General features: G+C 41.7%; 1 protein-coding gene across 1 annotated transcript in view; it reads left to right on the top strand.

Annotated features, from left to right (window-relative positions):
- LOC124143460 (choline transporter-like protein 2) overlaps positions 1 to 23,308 on the top strand; it is a 58,261-nt gene that overhangs the window by 30,206 nt on the left and 4,747 nt on the right. Inside the window, exons 4-21 of the mRNA XM_046512440.2 lie at positions 1,253 to 1,331; positions 2,647 to 2,731; positions 4,390 to 4,524; positions 5,580 to 5,643; positions 6,625 to 6,763; positions 7,937 to 8,020; positions 8,606 to 8,718; positions 10,908 to 11,039; positions 12,206 to 12,305; positions 12,689 to 12,781; positions 14,201 to 14,327; positions 15,756 to 15,808; positions 17,710 to 17,886; positions 19,014 to 19,142; positions 20,469 to 20,538; positions 21,629 to 21,702; positions 22,420 to 22,490; positions 22,917 to 23,005. Coding sequence (XP_046368396.2) covers positions 1,253 to 1,331; positions 2,647 to 2,731; positions 4,390 to 4,524; positions 5,580 to 5,643; positions 6,625 to 6,763; positions 7,937 to 8,020; positions 8,606 to 8,718; positions 10,908 to 11,039; positions 12,206 to 12,305; positions 12,689 to 12,781; positions 14,201 to 14,327; positions 15,756 to 15,808; positions 17,710 to 17,886; positions 19,014 to 19,142; positions 20,469 to 20,538; positions 21,629 to 21,702; positions 22,420 to 22,490; positions 22,917 to 23,005 — 1,814 coding nt within the window. The remainder of the gene's footprint in view (positions 1 to 1,252; positions 1,332 to 2,646; positions 2,732 to 4,389; positions 4,525 to 5,579; positions 5,644 to 6,624; positions 6,764 to 7,936; positions 8,021 to 8,605; positions 8,719 to 10,907; positions 11,040 to 12,205; positions 12,306 to 12,688; positions 12,782 to 14,200; positions 14,328 to 15,755; positions 15,809 to 17,709; positions 17,887 to 19,013; positions 19,143 to 20,468; positions 20,539 to 21,628; positions 21,703 to 22,419; positions 22,491 to 22,916; positions 23,006 to 23,308) is intronic.

Raw genomic sequence — 23,308 nt, forward strand, 5'->3', positions numbered from 1 at the left:
AAGTGATACAGTTATGTAAGGGAAATAGATACCACCAGGCAAATGTCTTTTTATGATAAATTACCAATAATATATTAATAAATTACAATGTTATTAGGAATACAAATTGAATTATGCAAACCTGCATATGCAGGATTATTCATAGTTAAGTTTATTTCTAATTTATATGTACATAATGTATGATGCAGAAACACATGGGTAATCAGGGCAATACAGGCAATCTCTTTTACATATGTCATTATAATTAAATGTTCCTTGTGTTCATTGAAATTCCTGTATTCTGATTAGCTGAATTGGTCACGTATTATTGCATTCATTTCCCAATGAATCTCACTCACTCACTCACTCACTCACTCACTCACTCACTCACTCACTCACTCACTCACTCACTCAAACCAGGCTGACTCATCGAGATATCTCTAAAAATTCTCTTCAGAGTGGTGTAGAACCTCACATACTCAGGCAGCAATGTGGAAGCTAGCCTGGAACACTGTCAGCAATGACACAACCATGTTCCTTGTGTTCATTGAAATTCCTGTATTCTGATTAGCTGAATTGGTCACGTGTTATTGCATTCATTTCCAAATGAATGTCACTCACTCACTCACTCACTCACTCACTCACTCACTCACTCACTCAAACCAGACTGAATCATCGAGATGTCTCTAAAAATTCTCTTCAGAGTGGTGTAGAACCTCACATACTCAGGCAGCAATGTGGAAGCTAGCCTGGAACACTGTCAGCAATGACACAACCATGTTCCTTGTGTTCATTGAAATTCCTGTATTCTGATTAGCTGAATTGGTCACGTGTTATTGCATTCATTTCCCAATGAAAGTCACTCACTCACTCACTCACTCACGCACGCACGCACGCACGCACTCACTCACTCACTCACTCACTCACTCACTCACTCACTCACTCACTCACTCACTCACTCACTCACTCACTCACTCACTCACTCACTCACTCACTCACTCAAACCAGGCTGACTCATCGAGATGTCTCTAAAAATTCTCTTCAGAGTGGTGTAGAACCTCACATACTCAGGCAGCAATGTGGAAGCTAGCCTGGAACACTGTCAGCAAAGACACAACCAAATTAACCTCAGTTACCACTTTGTGAGAATAAATGACATTTCCATCTCAAATTCCCACCAGAATTGTTTTCCATATCCGTGTCTCACTGCTTGTGCCTCTCGCCGGCCAACTAACTCCTCGTGCTAATCACATGTCTCTCTTGTTTTCTCCAGGCTATTCTCGCGGAGACCCTTATCGACTTATCCACCCTACGGACTCAAGTGGAAAAATATGCGGCATTGGAGAACTCAAGTAATTACAAAATAGAGTCAAGATTATTGATCTCTTCAATGAACATAGCTGTATAGTCATCTACTGTTGACTTATAGCATTCTCGTGGCCATTTCACCACTGGTTTAGGTGTAAGCTTTGTGTTAAAAAGGATAAGGGAATTATACAATGGTTAGTCAAGTAATTGTTTGTTCTGTGAAATAGGTTTAGTCAAGATGTTGTTCTGCTGCTGGGAAGAAAGGGAAGCTCTTTATTCCTTTAGAAGAATTTCTAATTTATTATTTTTCATCTATAGATTAAAAAATTATTCACGATTTCCCGCGATGTTATTGAAAATAAAATTCTCGGAAACACACTTCAAACATGTCAAAGAGCAATATAAAGTTGTTTCAAGCAAATCTTTAAATATAGTATACAAAGTAATAAATAAAATCAACAAAAATATATCTAAAAGTTGTCAAACTAGGTCACATGCTCAAATTTGACCAATCACGAACCTTGTAGCAGATTTCCGCATGAAAGCGTCATTAGAAACAAATTTTATCCAATGAAATCGCTTTTATAACTACGAAAGACTCCAGGCGATGTTACAAGTGTGTAGATGAAAGAATAAACTTTCTAGAGATGTGTCATATGTCAGTCTTCGGCGTATTCATATGAAGCCTCGAAAACGGGGCTAGTTCTTCACGTTACTTCATGCGGACAGCCGCTGTTATCGGGATATGGGTTTTGACAGATACTATTTATAATTCTTTTTAAAATGCTTTTCCAATTACATAAACAATGAAAATAAAAAAGAAATAGGTAAGTGGATTTTGTGAAATCTTTTATTTGCCGAAAATCGTCAAATTTTCGCTTCCTTGGTTCTTAATCTTGACCTTATCAATGTGTTAGCTTACATTTTTTATTTACAACAAACTTAATTAAGTTGTAAATGCATTATTTAAATAATGTGATAAGGCAAGGGAGTTAACTGACTGTAAAAGTCCAGTTTCCAGCCTTGCCAAACTAGGCTGGAAACATGGACTAATGAGTCTATGCATAGTCCAATCAAATCGCGTAATGAAATCAACATCCGGTTCCTCAACTGCTGTGCAGATTTCGGTTAATTGCAGGATATGTAAAGCATGTGTACCGCCAACTCGGCGTCAACAGACATTTTGCAAATCAAGGTGGTCACATGATTTGAAGTACTTCGCGAAGTAAGACCTGTTTTATTGCAATATTGATGATCCTCAATCTGAAATTTCTATGGATCACTTAGCGATTATTAATACCTGTGAGTACTATCGTCCTAGTAAGTTTTGACGGGATGTTTCTTATATTTTGTTTTAAGGGACAAACCGTATTTGTTCTTCTTCGACTTGCTCCAGTGTGCCAGGATGGGCCCCAACATCATCAATGGCTGCCCAACACCACAGGTAGGTTTGTATACAGACATATTTATTAGGGAATCCAGTTATGTAGCTCTGAATTTCTATTTTTTGAAGGCTAAGTCCCTCTAATAACAGCTTACTTCTCAATAATATGTTTTATGAGGAATGTTAATCTGCCCATTAATTTTCAGTTTTTAGCATTATACAATTACAAGGGCCCCATAGAGAAAATAAGTTCTTGGTCAACCTTCATAGCCATGGAGATTTTCGGGCAGAATTGATCTCCAGTACCCCATCTATATCCTAAGAGCAAGTTAAAGTGAGGATTGAGAGATTACAAGACTTGTAGATTCTGGGTTAGAATAGGCTCCCAGCAACCTATGCTGGTCATGGGGATTCCGGGTTAGAATAGGTCCCCAGCAACCTATGCTGGTCGTGGGGATTCCGGGTTAGAATAGGTCCCCAGCAACCTATGCTGGTCGTGGGGAATCCAGGTTAGAATAGGTCCCCAGCAACCTATGCTGGTCGTGGGGATTCCGGGTTAGAATAGGTCCCCAGCAACCTATGCTGGTCGTGGGGAATCCGGGTTAGAATAGGTCCCCAGCAACCTATGCTGGTCGTGGGGAATCCGGGTTAGAATAGGTCCCCAGCAACCTATGCTGGTCATGGGGAATCCGGGTTAGAATAGGCTCCCAGCAACCTATGCTGGTCATGGGGAATCCGGGTTAGAATAGGCTCCCAGCAACCTATGCTGGTAGTGGGGAATCCGGGTTAGAATAGGTCCCCAGCAACCTATGCTGGTGGTGGGGAATCCGGGATAGAAAAGGTTCCCAGCAACCTATGCTGGTGGTGGGGAATCCGGGTTAGAATAGGCTCCCAGCAACCTATGCTGGCCATGGGGAATCCGGGATAGAATAGGCTCCCAGCAACCTATGCTGGTCATGGAGAATCCTGGTTAGAATAGGCTCCCAGCAACCTATGCTGGTCATATGAAGCGACTTGATGGATGAGATGGTCAAGCTATATGACTTCATTGATTGTGTGTCATCATAGCAGACAGCCTGGATTGGCCAATAAGATCCAACACAGGTGTGCCTGAAACTATAAGACTACCAAATTTGTGCCTGAAAAATTCTCTCACTTCATCTGTATATAACAAGGTACACATGTGTTTACATTTATAATTCAAAATCTACCGTACATACAACAAAGGTCCAATAGTCCAACCATTTGGAAACCCAATTACTGCTATCCACCCCTCAACAGTGGATCCAGCATTTTTGAAAGGGAGGGATCCAAAATATCAAAATCCTCTCAGATATGTTTACTGCCTACAACATGCTACATTTGGTTTTCCAGCGTTAGAAATTGGCACTAGTCCTGAAGTCCTTGCCAAACTGCCCAATAGTAAGGGTATCATAAGGACTAGTAGAACTTTGCCATTTTTAGGGGTTTTGCTATATGTTATCATTATAAGGACTAGTGCACTGAAACTGTTAGTCTACCGCTGTTTTAAAAGTCGGGGGGGTGGGGTTCTGACCTTTTGGACCCCCCTCTGGATCCAACTTTGTCCTTCATTGTGACCACCTGATTCTCATTTCTCGGACTCATGCAACAAGCCAGGGTATTGTAACTATTCTACCTGGGAAGTATGTAGTGACTTATCTTTCCGTGCAATACTTACAGTGAGGATCTGCTTGCAGGTGTGTGTTGAGCAGTGCCCCAATTCCAGCTACGTGTTCCTCCAGACTGTGGCCAAGGAGAAGTTTCTAGGAGGCATTGACAAGACGGCGAGGGCCAAGATGATCTGCAAATACAATGTCAATGCTACTGACGGGGTGAGAGTGGAATCACTGACTTTAGGGGGCGATCGGGTAGCCTAGTGGTTAAAGCGTTTGCTTGTCACGCCGTAGACCCAGGTTCGATTCCCGACATGGGTACAATGTTTGAAGCCCATTTCTGGTGTCCCCCGCCATGATATTGCTGGAATATTGCTAAAAGTGGCGTAAAACCATACTCACTCACTGACTGACTTTAGTTTATGTGTCAGAGTTGTGTCCCTTAGGTGTGCCAGGATCTGCTAATAGTGGGTTTGAATCCTGGTTTACTCAGTGATCATTGGTTTGTGATCACAATGCTCATGCTCATTGGTTTCACTGAAGGGTAAACTGATACAGCTTGATGACTGGGCAATTTCCCAACATTAAAGGCAGTGGCGTAACCTTGTGGTTAAAGCGTTCGCTTCTTGTGCCGAAGACCCAGGTTCGATTCCCCACATGGGTATGATGTGTGAAGCCCTTTTCTGGTGTCCCCCGCCGTGATATTGATGGAATATTGCTAAAAGCAGCGTAAAACCTCTCACTCACTCACTCACTCACTCACTCACTCACTCACTCACTCACTCACTCACTCACTCACTCACTCACTCACTCACTCAATCACTCTTCCAACATTCAGCTGACACTTGTGAAATATAAATGTTTACTTTTGTTTATTATTGTTTAAAATGTACTAGCTCACACACTTGTGAAATATGAGTGTTTGCTTGTCAACAAACATGGAATAATGTTATACTTCTAGTTTACTGTATATATGTTAACATTATTAACATCCAATGAATTTTGAGAGGAAATATATAAATAACAACATGTTTCAAAGCAACTCACAGGTTTGTCAACAGAGTAAACATACAAAATACTAGTACACAATTAATGTAAGGAGTGCAGTTTTCATAGTGTAGGCAAAGTGCACTTAAAAAACACTTCACTGTAAGCGATCGGCACTGTAGGCGAAATGAACTGTAGGTGAATTGAGAAGGAACCTCTCCCAACACCCAGTCAGATTTATCCCATCCCTGGACCCTCAGAATATGCCTATCCAATGTTGTTTTCAGGGTGACGTGACGGAGCTGGTGAAAAAAGAGGATTGTGCCGCCTACTACGTACCTTCATCGCCAGGTACAGCAAGCACTGATTGATTTTTGGAATGGTTTACTGACACTGCCGGCTTTATACATGATTAAAAAAAATAAAAGAAGAGAGAAAAAAGAAAGAAAAAAAGGCTATTCTTCTTGTTAAAAAACAAATGCAAAAAAGTCGTGAACTTGCAAAACTTTTGTGAACAACAGTTGTACTGCAAGACAATAGGTCTCTGCACCCCAAAGATCAGATACCGTATTCGACGTAATAAGCTCCCCACTCTTATAAGCACCCATGGCATTATTTGCTAATATATTGGCTAGTGAAAAATCCCAATAGCACCCCTTCCGATTGATCGATGTACACAAGACTTATTCGTGTCTAATACGTGCTCGTGTGTAATATGCACCCCTAATCATGTTAATTATGGGCAATTAAATTCTGGAAAAATATATCTGTCGTATATAAACATTTATCTTTCAACTCTATTTTTTTCACCAAAATAATATTCTAATAAGAGCCTCCTATTTCTAATTTTGAGAGCGCCCTGGGTGCTTCTTACGTCGAATACGGTAAGTCTCATGGAAGCCTTGATGGTTGTGAAGACTCAACCTGAAATGTAAACTATACTGCTCAACTTTTGATAGGGATCATCAGCTATGTCATTCTATTTAAATACACACTTGACATTTTAAGAGAATCAGTTTCATGGAATCAGTTTCATGGAATCAGTTACATGGAATCAGTTTCATGGAATCAGTTACATGGAATCAGTTTCATGGAATCAGTTACATGGAATCAGTTTCATGGAATCAGTTTTGTGTATCATGGAAATATAAGAACATCCCTATCAAAAGTTGAGTAGTATACTTGTTTAACCCCTTTCAACTAGAGACTAAATGATAGGCATTAATTTCATATCACTATACAAAACTGATTCTGATAAGTAAAAACAAATTCAGTTGAAACAGTGTGGTCTTCATGGTCTGTTTTATATTTTGATTTTTGATTTTCTTTCAGTTGTTGGACGTTGTGTGCCGAGTATTTTCAAAGACATTCTGGACGACATGGGTTCTAAATTGAACACAAGTGATGGAATGGTCCTTGTCAATGCATTGAATGAGAGTATCACTGGAAATATGCTGAATAATGGAACAAGGTAAAATGATGGTGAACATTAAGCATCAGAAAAATTGTCCAAGTGCAACCTTCCCACCTAGTGTGTTCTGTAACAACTTCTGTTTTGCAGGTTTATACAATAGTTCTATTACTTCAATGTTTTCATTACCACCGTCATATAGCTGGAATATTGCTGAGTGCGGCGTTAAACAACCAACAATCAATCAATGTTTTCATTTCTGAATTTTGTTTTTGAGGATGTCACCATTTTCACATTTAAGTTTAAGGGTGAAAGTGGGATGTATGTTCATCCTGTATGAAGTTATATCCCAGCTGTATGATGGCAGCTCGTCAAAAACAATCCAGGTCATTGTGGTCTGATGCATATGCCAAGCTATCTACCACTTCACCAACCTACAACCAGAATAGGTTGCTGGGGACCTATTCTAGCCCAGAATCCCCACGACCAGCATAGGTTGCTGGGGACCTATTCCAACCCAGAATCCCCATGACCAGCATAGGTTGCTGGGGACCTATTCCAACCCAGAATCCCCACGACCAGCATAGGTTGCTAGGGACCTATTCCAACCCAGAATCCCCACGACCAGCATAGGTTGCTGGGGACCTATTCCAACCCAGAATCCCCATGACCAGCATAGGTTGCTAGGGACCTATTCCAACCCAGAATCCCCATGACCAGCATAGGTTGCTGGGGACCTATTCCAACCCAGAATCCCCATGACCAGCATAGGTTGCTGGGGACCTATTCCAACCCAGAATCCCCACGACCAGCATAGGTTGCTGAGGACCTATTTCAACCCAGAATCCCCACGACCAGCATAGGTTGCTGGGGACCTATTCCAACCCAGAATCCCCACGACCAGCATAGGTAGCTAGGGATCTATTCTAACCCAGAATCCCCAAGACCAGCATAAGTTGCTGGGGACCTATTCTAATCTAGAATCCCCACTGGGTCCAACCTTTGAACTGCTCCCTATTAGCAGATTGACAAATAGGATGAATGAATGAGGCCAATGGATGAGGCCAATGAATTATGCCAATGAATGATGCTAATAGAGATGCCAATGAATGATGCCAATGGATGACTGATGATGCTAGGGGTGTTGTATGGATGATGATGGTAACTGATGGATGATAGTGATGATGTTTATGTTCATCATGTGCTATTATGGCCTCCTGTGTTTGTTTTCAGGTTTCTGGCGGAATTCTACAAGTTCAAGGAATATGGAGAGCTCATATTTAGGGATGTGTCATCTTCATGGTATTTCATTTTGATGTAAGTACCGATCTGATCAAAACTGTTCTGAAACACATGTTTACTTCTGAACTCTTGATAGGGGTCATCAGATGTGTCATTCTATTTAAGGGGCGGTGTTGTAGCCTAGTGGGTAAAGCGTTAGCTCGTCATGCCGAAGACCCGGGTTCGATTCCCGATATGGGTACAATGTGTGAAGCCCATTTCTGGTGTCTCCCGCCGTAATATTGCTGGAATAGTGTTATAAATGTGGCGTAAAACAATACTCATTTACTCATTCTATTTAAACATACACTGGGCATATAAGAATTAATTTGTGTATCATGGAAAGGTAAAACTATCCCTATCAACTGTAGAGTAGTATATATAAGACAACTATTACCACTGTGAGGTTTGTAAACAGACATTACCAATGTGCTTCTGTGGGTAGGACATACCTGTTACAGAGGCCTGTTTATTGCCATGTTCATATCCCTGTTCTTGTTTCAGAGGCCTGTTAATTGCCATGCTGATATCCCTGTTACAGAGGCCTGTTTATTGCCATGCTGATATCCCTGTTACAGAGGTCTGTTTATTGCCATGCTGATATCCCTGTTCCTGTTACAGAGGCCTGTTTATTGCCATGCTGATATCCCTTTTGTGGATCATCCTGATGAGGTGGCTGGTTGGAGTCATGGTCTGGTTGACCCTGGTCCTCTTTGTCGGACTCTTCAGCTTCGGTGAGACAACACATTCTGCCACCTTTATCTACGAGTTATTTACCAGTACCATATTTCCTTGAGTAAAGTGCACACTTTTTTAAAAAGAAACCACATGCCATAATGAGTTTTGATGGTTTTTCTCCCAACGCAAAGACATTACCGTGAGCACGGAACACCGGAAGTACCATGTCAACAAATCCATACTGAAGTACGCAATGTAATTTTGTAACTACACTGTCTGGTTTTAAAGTGTCCATTGTATATCTGGACTTAAGTTTGTAAAAAACAAACTTACTTTTATTCAAAATTTCGTTCACTATTTGAATTAATTTCTGCAAAACCGTCAGTGATCAGTGGATCGCACAACTAACCCTTATAAACAGCAACCACGGTCAGATTACCCCTATTGATGCCCTGAAACAAACTTTAGTTGACAGAGAATGGATACATATATCATTATTGCCAAACTTTGACTCTTTAAAAGTCATATTTGTTGTCATGGTTGTAGTTTGCCTATTATATGTCAACATGAAGTTTTTTGTGTTGCGAGCGCAGGAACCTTGACAGTGACAGCAATAGAAAAACGCAATAGGGATCAACTGCACCAAAGTGCCACACTCATGGCTATTACTATTTTAAATATATACAGTGAAGACTGCAACTCTAATAACACGATATTGGAATATATATTATTTCCTGATAAGATAATAGTTTCGGATACAATTCTTCCGATCATTGCAACAAAATTCTATAAAGTTACGTTATTGGGTAAGTTTTAAAAATGTCACTGGTGGATTCTGAGAAAACGTGTGTACAGCTGAATGCTGTTTTCGGCTAAGCTTGTGGGAAAATACATGTGGTGATCTTAATTTCTGCATGGAAAATAATGCTTAGCAGAACAGGCAATACAATTTAAACAGTAAATCAACATGTCTGGTGATGTTTTATCTCAAATTTCAAATTTGTACTGACCATGTTTGGGGTACGATGTCATTTTTTCCAAAATACTGAATCCCCTAGAGGGTGGTGCGCATTATGTAAGTGAGTGAGTGAGTTGGGGTTAACGCCGCTTTTAACAGTATTCCAGTTATATCGCGGCGTGTCAGCTTAATGTGGGAGGAAAGCCCGAAGTGATGCAGGTCTTAGACGTTTACCACTTCGGTGAAACAAACGAGCACGGGTATGGTGCTGACAAACCTAGAAACATAATTGGGGCGAACTGGGATTCAAACCCACAATCATAGGTTTCTGGCGTGCCCAAGGGACGCAACTCTGCACAGTGAATCGCGGCGCCTTAGACCACTGGGCCACCCGTGTCCCCGGTGCGCATTATACTTTGGTGCCCACTATACTCAAGAAAATATGGTATGCATGTGGGGTCCGCAATATTACGGCGGGAGACAATAACAATGGGCTTCACACATTGTATCAATGGGGGGAAGCGAACCCGGGCCTTCGGGCCTGACAAGTCAACACTTTTACAGCTAGACTACACCACTAATCCCGTTCTGTTAAAAACATAAATAAGAGACATACTTTCTTACGATTGATGGCTCAAGACTTCACAACATAAACCTTTCACTTGAGCTGTACACCTGCTGAATGAGTGAGTGATTTGGGTTTAATGCCGCTTTGAACAGTATTCCTGTTCCTTCGGAGCGTGTCAGCTTAATGTGGGAGGAAAGCCTGAAGTGATGCAGGTCTTTGACATTTACCACTTCGATGCAAACCAATGATCATAGATTTCTGGCATGCCTAAGAGACGCAACTCTGCACAGCGAATTGCAGCTCCTTAGACAACTGTTTTTGACAATGTTGACTAGGGCTTCCAGGATACACCAACTGTTTGATCCGATACGTACCACGATACTTGCATGCATGTGCTCTTATCTGTGGTGCCTAAGCCATCTTTTTCATAGAAAGGATGGCCAAATACCTGGCCCACTAAAGATTTACCGTTGGCAGTGTCAAGTATGGTACAATGGATGAAAATATTTACGTTTTCTCTACTCATTTTTACGAGTATTTAGTGTTTGCTGTTACATTTGTTCAGAATACATTTGCAGTAAAAATCGATGCTTTTTACTCAGTGTGCTACTGTGATCGATACTTGTATCGAGAAGTAAAAAAAGGTGATCCACCGATGCATCAGTGTATCGTCCCACAACTTATGTTGACATAATGTATATGATTGCCATGTGTTGTAGGCACTTACTACTGCTACTCCCAGTACTACAAGTTGAAGGGCATGAACACGGAGAAAGAGTTCGGCTTGTCCCACGCCTTCACATTCAACTTCAGTTACTACCTCACCCTCTACCAGACCTGGCTGGCCTTCGGTGAGTTGTCCTCATAGCAGGGATCTGGGGTGAGTGAGTGAGTTGGGTTTAACGCCGCCTTTAACAGTATTCCAGTTATATCACGGCGTGTCAGCTTAATGTGGGAGGAAAGCCCGAAGTGATGCAGGTCTCAGACGTTTACCACTTTGGTGAAACCCACGAGCACGGGTATGGTGCTGACAAACCTAGAAACATAATCGGGGCGAACCGGGATTCGAACCCACAATCATAGGTTTCTGGCGTGCCCAAGGGACGTAACTCTGCACAGCGAATCGCGGTGCCTTAGATGACTGGGCCGCCCGTGCCCCCAGCAGGGATATGGGGTGGCCATGTTCATAATTGTTTGGGCGGGGGTAACTGTAGAACAGTTTATTACCCAAATGCTAGAAATAACCGAGTTCCTAAACATCGTATGTGCAATAGTGCAAATATCACTTCTCACGCACTGGCTTATTGTTTCCGTCATCCTGACAGCATTGTTGACGTCATTCAAATCTTATTGTGACGTAAGGTCAGAATGACGTAATTCTGAACAACATCAAACCTGAGATTGTTGATGTCATTCGACAAATTGTGGCTTTCTAGGCGGTGTGGTCATCACTGCATTTTTAAAAAGGGGAGCTCAAAAGGATTAAGAAATAATGGGTAATAAAGAAATTATTACACTCACATGTGTGTCACATTGATTTTACGAAACTCGTATCAGAAGTCATGTATTACCTTCGCTCTCGATTGGGAAATACAAGAATTCTCACTCTCATTTCGTAAATTCAGTATGACACACATGCTCATATAATAATCCCTATGTATCACATAGGCGTTATATGACTGTATAGTGGTATACCTTTAAACAGTATAATATTGCATATACTTTGTTTCACTTGGTATATTTATGTTTTATACATGTCCAGGGAACTGTGAATAGAGATGGGAAAAGGTGTCAGTCATTTCTCACAAGAACAGTCTGAAAACTTTTTAGCCCACTAGCCTGAACATGGCTTTTAGAATAATTAAAAGTACATTTCAATGTTCTCATATGGAGTGTTATTAGCTAAGTTTAGTAAACTGAACTACCAGACTCTGACTTCGTACTAGTGGCTAAAGACGGTGAGGATCGTCTTTACTTGTTCCGTCAGATTGACGATATGAATGTATTGTTTTGGCAGGCTGCACATCAGCAACTCTTCTGATCATCTTCGTGATCGTCCTGCTCTTCCTCATCCCCCGCATCTGCATCGCCATCCAACTCATCAAGGAGGGCAGCAGGTGCAGTATTCAAATTCTTCAGTAACCATAGCAACAGAAGTTTTACTTTTTGGCTCTATATTATTCCGTCTTGTAGGCGTGGGGAACTTGGAGAAGAGGATTTGTAAGATAGTCAGTTCTTGTATACTGTGAGACATTAGAAGTTATGTTGAAAGTACTGCCCTTTGTCACAAAAACAGATAGTACAACATTTTGTAGATGTGTGTTTCTATTGTAAAAGTTGCAGACAAGGATCAATTTGACATTTGCCTTGATTAAGCTGTTGATGAAGAGGTTGACGACTGATTTTGGTTTGCGGTAGCATTTTACTGCAACTGAGAAACATTGCAGTCAGAAAAGGTCGGAAGTCTATGAAATGTTTAGTATTTATGTTATTATTGCAGAGCTATTGGGACGATGTCCTACACGCTGTTATGGCCGATCATCCCGTTCGTCCTGCAAGTGCTGGTGGTCATCTACTGGGGATCAACCGCCATGTATCCTCCATGTTGGTCCTTAATGAGTAGGGGCGGTCAGGTAGCCTAGCGGATAAAGCATTCGCTCATCATGCGGGGTTCGACTCTCAACATGGGTACAATTTGTGACACCCATTTCTGGTGTTCCCTACCATGATATTGCTGGAATGTTGCTAAGAGCAGCGTAAAATCATACTCACTCACTCGCCTGGTTTTAATTATCTGGCTTAACTTGTAACAATTACTAGGGATCTAAGGTGCTGGAATTCGCTGTGATGAGTTGCGTCCCTTTGGTGTGTCAGAATCCAGGTTTGCCCTTATTATAAATCTAGGTTTGTCAGCACCTTACACATGCTCTTATGTTTCACCAAAATGGTAAACGTCTGAGACCTGCATCCCTTTGGGCTTTCCTCCCACATCAAGCTGACATGCCGTGATATAACTGGCATGCTGTTCAAAGCGGTGTTAAACCCAACTCACTCACTCACTCAGCAGGCTTCCTGTTCAAATTAAAGAGTATGAAGGAATTACTGTCTAAGTGGCATTAAACTCACTTACTGTAACAACAGCCACTCACTCACAGGGTATGGGCTGTCCTGATGGACTATCATATCATGCAGGTTGTTGATGTTGCCTAGTAACTGAAATAGGTGGAATTAAGACAGCCTTTTATTTGCCTTCCCCAAATCTATATATACTCTATCTGGAAATTTACCATGACAGTTGTGTATATTCTTCAACTTGACCGTTGGTTACTGTGTCATTCTGTTCCTATGTTCTCAGGTCTACACCATCTTCCTGAGGCAAGGGAGTTAACTGCTGTAAAAGTCCAGTTTCCACCCTTGCTGAACTAGACTGATATTTCTGGGCTAGATCGTAGCGCCAACAGTGGCCATTATGAGTTATTTCCCTTCTATGTCCCTCCTATTAACCAACCAGATTCCACCTACCATATCATTTGCATTTTCGTCAAATAAAATGCAGTCGCCCAGTGTAGACGATCTAATCGATAATCAAGATCTATTTTCTAATAAAACAGGTCTTACTTCGCAAAGTGGATCAAATCATGTGAGCACCTTGATTAAAAACATGAAAAGATTTGGAAAATATCTATGGATACAAAGTTATGGGTGCACATGTTTTGCAAATTCTGCATGGCAGTTTACGAACCAGATGTTGTTTTCGTTATGTGATTTTGATTAGACTATGCTTAGACTTCTAAGTCCAGTCAAAATATAACTCCATGATTGCAGCCTAGTTCAACAAGGGTGGAAACTGGACTTTTATAGTCAGTTAACTCCCTTGCCTCAGGAAGTAGAGTTATCACAGGCAACACTGACTAAAGTCAATATCTCATCCACTCACTCACTCAAATCACTCACTCAGTCAACCATCCACTCAACCACTATTTCCCCTTGTGTTGACCTTGACCTTCACAAGATACTTAGCTTCAATAGGTGACGCGGAGTACTATACCAACACAACCACCAACGAAACGGTCAACACAGCCGTCACATCCAATGAGGTTGTCCAGTCAGTCGTGGAGAGAATACCATGTTCCCCAGGGGTAAGACATTGTAGTTGGCCATTCTTCACTGCCCAATTTATTGATAGTGCCATATGACTTGCAGCCATGCTTGTCACAATATTCTTGGCTTGTTGTTGATTACATCATATTGAGAATTCCCTGACTTTATGGCATGTGGACCTTTTGACAGCGTACAGGTCTCCTTAGACAAGTGACTGTTCGAAATATTCCTCTGTTCTCCCAGTAGCTAATGGGTCCCCGGTAGGATGAGGTGGTAATGTGACTGAACCTTCTAGCCCCTCATAGGTATCTAAGCTGATAATGGCATTTGAGAGCACACTGATGTTCTCCCAGTAGCTAATGGGTACCCGGTAGGATGAGGTGGTAATGTGACTTAACCTTCTAGGCCCTCATAGGTATCTAAGCTGAGAATGGCATTTGAGAGCACACTGATGTTCTCTCAGCAGCTAATGGGTACCCGGTAGGATGAGGTGGTAATGTGACTTAACCTTCTAGGCCCTCATAGGTATCTAAGCTGAGAATGGCATTTGAGAGCACACTGATGTTCTCTCAGCAGCTAATGGGTACCCGGTAGGGTGAGGTGGTAATGTGACTTAACCTTCTAGGCCCTCATAGGTATCTAAGCTGAGAATGGCATTTGAGAGCACACTGATGTTCTCTCAGCAGCTAATGGGTACCCGGTAGGATGAGGTGGTAGTGTGACTTAACCTTCTAGGCCCTCATAGGTATCTAAGCTGAGAATGGCATTTGAGAGCACACTGATGTTCTCTCAGCAGCTAATGGGTACCCGGTAGGGTGAGGTGGTAATGTGACTTAACCTTCTAGGCCCTCATAGGTATCTAAGCTGAGAATGGCATTTGAGAGCACACTGATGTTCTCTCAGCAGCTAATGGGTACCCGGTAGGATGAGGTGGTAATGTGACTTAACCTTCTAGGCCCTCATAGGTATCTAAGCTGAGAATGGCATTTGAGAGCACACTGATGTTCTCTCAGCAGCTAATGGGTACCCGGTAGGATGAGGTGGTAGTGTGACTTAACCTTCTAGGCCCTCATAGGTATCCAAGCTGAGAATGGCATTTGAGAGCACACTGATGTTCTCCCAGTAGCTAATGGGTACCCGGTAGGATGAGGTGGCAATGTGACTTAACCTTCTAGCCCCTCATAGGCAGCTAAGGCTGTACACTACCCAGGGAGCTGAGAATGGCATTTGAGAGCACACCGATGTTCTCCCAGTAGCTAATGGGTACCCGGTAGGATGAGTTGGTAATATGACTTAACCTTCTAGCCCCTCATAGGTATCTTAGGCTGTATACTACCCAGGGAGCTGAGAATGGCATTTGAGAGCACACTGATCCAATGATAATAATGGGGCACATCCTCTTGTGTTGAATCAACAGATTATGAATTTACTCATTATTATAATACTGATGATATGTCGGATTGCAGGGTGGAGACACGGCAGCTAAGGTGTGCGAGTTCGTCAAGTACGGAGGCAGTAGGTAGGTACTATTTATCCCATTCCTCTGATGTGACTAGATGCATCAGTTCCCCCGGAGGTTCCAGGTTAGAGATGGTTCCCAGGGTCCTTTACTGGCCGTGACCGGACAGATCTAGGAGTCAGGCTCTGTGACGAGATTGTATGTCATCGTACCACGATAGGATGTTGCTCATAATATCAATCACTGGTTTGTCTGGTTGGGACATTATTTACCAACTCCTAGGATATAGCTAGAATTTTCCTGACTGGTGTTAAACAACAAACAAAACAAATCCATCTTGTTTATGTTATGGTGTTGAGCAGGACTGGAATATCACATACACCAAGAGTTCCCAGAATTTGCAAATGTACTCACTGCCAAAGGAAATTTGAATACCATACATAGTGGTTAATATGTGAAGAATTAATCATGTTCAAGCTCTATATTATGTCGCTCTTAATCATATTCAAGCTATATTATATCAGTTCGATGCACAAACCAACATACTGGTATGTTGTCTTATACCAATGTTCAAGAACGAATCACATGTGACGTCATAGGTCCATGACTCTAGATGCACCATTTGTCTTATGCAGGATTAGCGTGTAAAGTTTGGAAATCATGTGCAGCATATCGTGATAAGAATAAAGACACTCTGTGGTAAAATACTTGACTGATTGTTATTTTCATCAGACTTCTCTGTATGTTTCTGGGCCGCCTCCGTGGTCTAGTGGTAGAACGTCCGCCCGGAGAGCGGAAGGTCCGGGGTTCGATCCCCGACTGCGTCATACCCAAAGACGTTAAAAGAGGGTACTTGTTGTTACCCTGTCTGGCGCTCGGCATTAGGGGGCTAAAACAAGGACTGGTCGGCTCGGAGTCAGTATACTGTGTCTGAGTGGGGTATTCATGTTAAACTGCAGCATGGTATCTCAGTGAGCTAGCACTATAAATCGGCATCAGTCCGGACTAGTACAAGCAGCCACACAAACACATACACGTACATGCACGTCGCTATATAAGTGCAATAATCTTGGACGCGACGTTAAACCCCATTTCACCTCACCTCACCTCTGTATGTTTCTAGGCGACTATGCTTGTCGGGATCGGTAAGTCAGGCTCGCTGACTTTGTTGAAGCAAGTCATCGATCCCAATTGCGTGGATCGATGCTCATGATATCAATCACGGGATTGTCTGGTCCAGATTCTATTATTTACAGGCTGCCGTCATTTAGCTGGAATATTGCTGAGTGCGGCGTAAAACAACAAACCAACCAACTATATGTATCTATGGTGTAAGTGTACAGTCAAGCCCCGTTAATCCGACATTGTTGGTTGCATATGATTATGTCGGATTAACGAGTATGTCGGATAAACGAAATTAGGTAGTATCAATGTTCGTGATCGAAAATTGGACATCCTGTCAGTAATTTCATTGGTCGGTCAAAGTTCGCGAAAGGTTGTTCTGACGTGACCTGTAATGGGATGTCTTAAGCGGTAGCGAGAACTTGTATCCGATTTTGATGAGATTGAGGTAATCTAGGCATGTGATTGATCCTGTTTTGTGTATTTAAAGAATTAATTGTTTATTGTTAAGCAAGTTTATCTCTGCAGCCGGGGCTGTGTACTCGCAGGCAGATGACCACGGAGTATGCTGATCACCGTGTCGGATTAATGAGACTATGAGTGATTTCAGCATTTCGTTGCAAATTAGGTGTCTCGGAGTCGGAGTGCGAGACTGTCGGATTAACGGGTCTAAATAGCACTGATTAAATCGGTTCCCATAATTTGTGTCGGATAAAGCCGATTGTTGGATAAACGAGTGTCGGATTAACGAGACTTGACTGTATGTAGACCAAGGCAAGTCCCTGTTGGTAAGACTTCCCACCTGGCTGGCTTGTTCACATGATGCTCTTCTGCCTCAGATACACAGTGTACCTCCAGTTCTACATGCTCTTCATGTTCTTCTGGATGATGAACTTTGTCATCGCTCTGGGACAGATGACCCTGGCTGGAGCGTTTGCATCCTACTACTGGGCATTTGACAAATCCAAGGATATCCCTTCTGCCCCGCTGGCGTCCTCATTCTACCGGGCGATACGGTGAGTGTTACCAGAACCATGATGGCTTTAATTGGGACTTCAGGAGATGATTCTTTAGGATGTGTTAGGGGAATCACAAAGCCTTGTAGAGAGGAGGTCGGGGGTTCAATCACCAGCTGTGACATGCCAAAAGATGTTAAAAGATTGTACTTGTTGCTACCCTGTCTGGCGCTTGGCATAAACGGGATAAAACAAGGAATGGTCGAATCAGAATATTACTATACATGGGTCTCCATGGCAACTGCAGCAAGGTATCTCAGTGGACTATACATCTTCCCGAGGCAAGGGAGTTAACTGACTGTAAAAGTCCTGTTTCAACCCTTGCTGAGGTAAGCTGGAATTATGGAGTTATATTTTGGCTGGACTAAAGAGTCTATGCATAGTACAATCAAAATTGCATTACGATATCAACATCTGGTTCGTAAACTGCCATACAGATTTCAATCACTTGCAGGATTTGCAGAGGTGGAAACTGGACTTTTAGAGTCAGTTAATTCCCTTGCCCTAGGAAGATGAGCATTATAAAACTGTTCGGACTAATGCATGCCTGTCGCTATAAGTACATGTCCTATATAAGTGCAGTTATCTTGAACTTGGCATTAAACCACCTTTCACCTCACCTGGTATATATATACCACATGCTCATTCACAATTACTTGACACATCAAAACCCAAAATGTTGACATTATGTAAACACAATATCACTATCTTTCATTTGATTGAAGTTTACAGGTATCAAATCTGGAATAAAAAACGTATACATTTGAAACATTCCCATTCTGCTATGACACAATGGTTATAGCGGAAACGATTAGTAATGTGCCATCAGTCAAGCCTGATGTCCGTAAAATGAAACCTCAAATTCCAGCATCAGTAAAATCACGTAGGAAGATATAAGGCGACTAAGGGGATCGATGCTGATTTGTTTGATGCATGTCATCGTATCCCAATTGCGTGGCTTGATGCTCATGATATCAATCACTGGATTGTCTGGTCCCGACTTGATTATTTACAGATTGCCGTCATATAGCTTGAATATTGCTGAGTGCGACATTAAACAACAAACAAACAAGCAAACAAACACAAAACCCAACTCACACACTGATGCTTCCTGTTCTTGTTCCAAGGTATCATCTCGGCACACTTGCGTTTGGCTCCGTCCTCATCGCTATCGTTCAGCTGATCAGATCAGTCCTGGAGTACCTGAGTCGGAAACTGAAGGGCTCGGAGAACAAGGTGGCAAGATTCATTGTCAAGTAAGCTAAATCCCTAAAATCTCTGCTTGCCAATTTGTCCTTAAAATCATGCAAACCTTTTGAGAATGAGGTAATGCTGTTTGGGTTGTCCTTTTTATTCAAATAAAAATTCCAGCACATTAGATATATTTGTATGTATGTTGTAATTGTCCTCCATAAGCCAAGCACCTGTGAAGATTCGGATTAGAACAGGTCTTCAGCAACCCACGCTTGCCGTAAAAGGTGACTATGCTTGTCGTAAGAGGTGACAAACAGGATAGGGTGGTCAGGCTCACTGACTTGGTTGATGCATATCATCATATCCCAATTACGTAGATTGATGCTCATGATATCAATCACTGGATTGTCTGGTCCAGACTTGAGTATTGCAGACCGCCGTCATATAGCTGAAATATTGCAGAGTGTGGCGTTAAATTACGAACAAACCACCAAATATAAGTCAAGTCATGTTGAGTGTTGTTACAGGTGCTACTTGTTGTTACCCTGCATGTCGCTGTATACATGTGTATGTGCAATAACGTTGAACATGATGTTACACCATTTCATCTCCCCTCAGGGGGAGTGAGGTAGCCTAGTGGTTCAAGCGTCAGCTTGCCACGGAAGACCCGGGTTCAATTCCCTATGTGGGTACAATGTGTGAAGCAAAATTTCTGGTGTCCCCTGCCATGATATTGCTGGTATACCGTATTTGACGTAATAAGCGCCCAGGGCGCTCTCAAAATTAGAAATAGGGGGCTCTTATTGGAATATAATTTTGGTTTAAAAAAAGCAGAGTTGAAAGATTGTAAATTTCAAGGTTTATGTACCTGAAATGACACAAAAGAAAAGTCTGTGCGTATTATACACGACAGATATATTTTTCCAGAATTTAATTGCCGATAATTAAGGGTGCATATATCAAACGAGTGCGTATTATACATGAATAAATAAGTCTTGAGTACATTGATCAATTGGAAGGGGTGTTAATTGGGATTGTTCACTAGCCAATATATTAGCAAATATCACTGTGGACGCTTATTAGAGCGGAGACTTATTACGTCGAATACGGTATATTGCTAAAAGCAGTGTAAAACAATACTCACTCATCTCACCTCACCTCACAAGGACAAAAGGCTGATGGTTCATCTGAGCCAGAGTGAACACCTGACAAGCGGATGTGAGATGTCTGTAATAGTACTGACAGGGTAAAATAACATTCACTCACTCACTCACTCACTCACTGACCAGGAACTAAATTCTGATTGAGATCACTAAAGATTCCAATATTTGAAAAAGTTAGACCAGGTGGTAACAACACAGGTCCATTGTCTGCCCTTTTCTGTGCAGGTGTTTGAGCTGCTGCTTCTGGTGCCTGGAGAAGATCCTCAAGTTCATCAACAAGAATGCCTACATCATGGTACATGTCGTCACTTTAACCTTGACCTTGTGGGGATCCTGGAACCTGTTCCACAAAGTGATCTAGTGCTGTGTTGGTCGTATCTCCCATTCTTTATCATAGGCTTATGATCAACGTAGCACTAAGATCGCCAGGACTAGGTCCTCGGTAGCCTATATTGTCGGAAGGGACAAAGTGTGAAGCTCCGTACCAGGGCGTGACACCTTCGTTACCCTCCTGGTATCATTGCTGCCACATCTGCCATCCGTATGCAAGCAGCCATTTCAAGCAGCCATCTTGAAATTCACCCTCTAACCCAAACTGTAGTGACATTGATATCCTTCTGTATGTCTTTGGGAATGCCGTCACAGCGAATTTTAAAATGATTTTCGACTTACCATTTCCCAGATGAACTTAGATTAGTTTTGTTTGTTGAATCCGATTTGTTTTTGATTACATACTAATGTAAAGCACCCAACCTCCCCTTTACATTCCTGCAGACTAACTACATGGCAGTTCCAATGAAATAGAAATTCAAACTGACAAACAAAGAAAATTATTTTTGCTAAGGGAAGAGCATTCAGCATCACAACAGTCACTTTGTAATCATAACTCAGTTTGTTGCGAGACCCGTGAAGATCCGGGCTAGAATAGGTCTTCAGCAACCCATACTTGCCGTTACAGGTGACTATGCTTGTCGTAAGAGGCGACTAACGGGATGGGGTGGTCAGGCTTGCTGACTTGGTTGAAGCATGTCATAGATCCCAATTGAGTGGATCGATGCTCATCATATCAATCACTGGATTTGTATGGTCCAGAATCGATAATTTACAGACCGCTGTCATATAGCTGGAATATTGCTGAGTGCAGCATAAAACAACAAACCAGCCTACAGTTAGTTGCGAGTTCAACTCCTTACATGGTTGTGTCAGCTTGACACAGTAGGGAGCTGTGACTGGTGGCAGTGTAGAGAGCTCTGTGAGTGGCTATCACTGTGAGGAGCTTGACTAATGGGGGAAAAAGGGAGATAAATCTGCCAAAAAGGATTTCCCAGAAGTGAACAAACAAGCAAAATATTACAATTTTGTTCAATTCTTTCTTTTTTTGTCAGACTGCTATCTATGGAAGAAACTTCTGCTCAGCTGCTAAAGATGGATTTTTCTTGATAATGAGAAACATTGTGAGGTAGGTGGAAGTTGGGACACAGCATCCCAGCAACCAACAGCATTGGGTGGTCAGGCTCGCTGACTTGGTTGATGCATGTCATCGTATCCCAATTGCGGTGATTGTTTTTAGGTTTTTTTTATTGTTCAAGCTAGTACGCAACCAAATTTTGTTTACAATAATTTTGGTGAAATCATGTTGTTCTTAAGTTTTGTAGCATTTCACTGTTGGGTCTTGTGTTCAAGATGCAGAATATTTTTTATTTTTTATTTTTTTATAAAATGGAAATAAAAACGAAACATGCGGCAAACATTAATATGATTCGGGCGGTGCCTGAGAACCAAGACTATTATTATATTAGCCGTATTGTATATATTTATATATCTGCTGTACTCATGAGTGAGACGTAAAAAAACACGTCTGCCTGTCTGTCTATCTGTCTGTACCGGTGTGTAACTGCTGTCTACAACCAAACCATGGATGTTAACCTTCCAGCGCCTGACAGGCTGCTTGGGTGGAATACTTCCTGGGGAGTTGAGAACGAAAATAGAGTGGACGCTGTTCCAATAAAACTGATGTATTTGAGCATAAGTATAAGTGGTCTATACAAATTCATAATTTCATGGATTAATTTCATGAATTGTTATACTGCCATATGTTTACATTGTTGTTTTCTAGCACTCTATATGCACTGAACAATAGGTTCATGATCGTCACGCTGATATGTTGTGTTTGTAGGACCTTTGTGCTGGACAAGGTGGCTGATTTCATCATGTTCATAAGCAAACTGATGGTCACCGGAGCTATTGGTTAGTACGATGATGATTTTAAGGGATAACTGACTATTTTCACAATACCAAATTCAGAATGATATCATTTACATATTTTTTCCAAACAATTTTTTAAATAAATAGAATAGATTATAAAATGTTAAATTTTGAATAAAGATAATTTGTGTGATTACCTTACCTCTATTACAGCATAGCCATTATTTCGTTTTCTGCATAACTCACCTTAAAAATCTTTAGGTTTTTCAACAGATGTACTCTTTATTGTTAGTTGTTTAATGAGCAGTTGTGCGGAAGCAGTATCAAAACTGATATTGCTTGAAGATTCATAAAAGCAGTGTGAAACCATACTTACTCGGGCTGCTAAACAGGTCTGCAAAGCTTCAGTAATGTCTGTTTCTCAAGTCCTGCCATCCTGTTAGAAATGTCCTCCATTGTTATGTACAGGAATCGCTGCCTACTACTGGTTCAACAGCAAAATCAACATCCTTCCCAACTTCGTCCCCGACCTCAACTATTCCCTCGTGCCTGTCGTGGTGGGTATAACATTGTCATAATGTCTAGTTGTCATTGTGGGTAAAATTATATAATGTCTAGCTGTCATTGTGGGTGGTACATTGTCATAATGTCTAGTTGTCATTGTGGGTAAAAGTTTGGGCTGGGACGATACACCAACTGTGCGATGCGATACATAGCACGATACCTTGCTCAGGATCAATATGTATCTCGATACTTGCATATGGTACGTTAGCGATCTTTTTCATAAACAGGATTGCACACTAATGATTAACAATTCGCAGTGTCAGGTATGGCACAATGGATGAAAATATTTACGTTTT

The sequence above is a fragment of the Haliotis rufescens genome, unplaced genomic scaffold (genome assembly GCF_023055435.1).
Source record: "Haliotis rufescens isolate VD_foot unplaced genomic scaffold, xgHalRufe1.0.p SCAF_8, whole genome shotgun sequence".
NCBI lineage: Eukaryota > Metazoa > Mollusca > Gastropoda > Lepetellida > Haliotidae > Haliotis > Haliotis rufescens.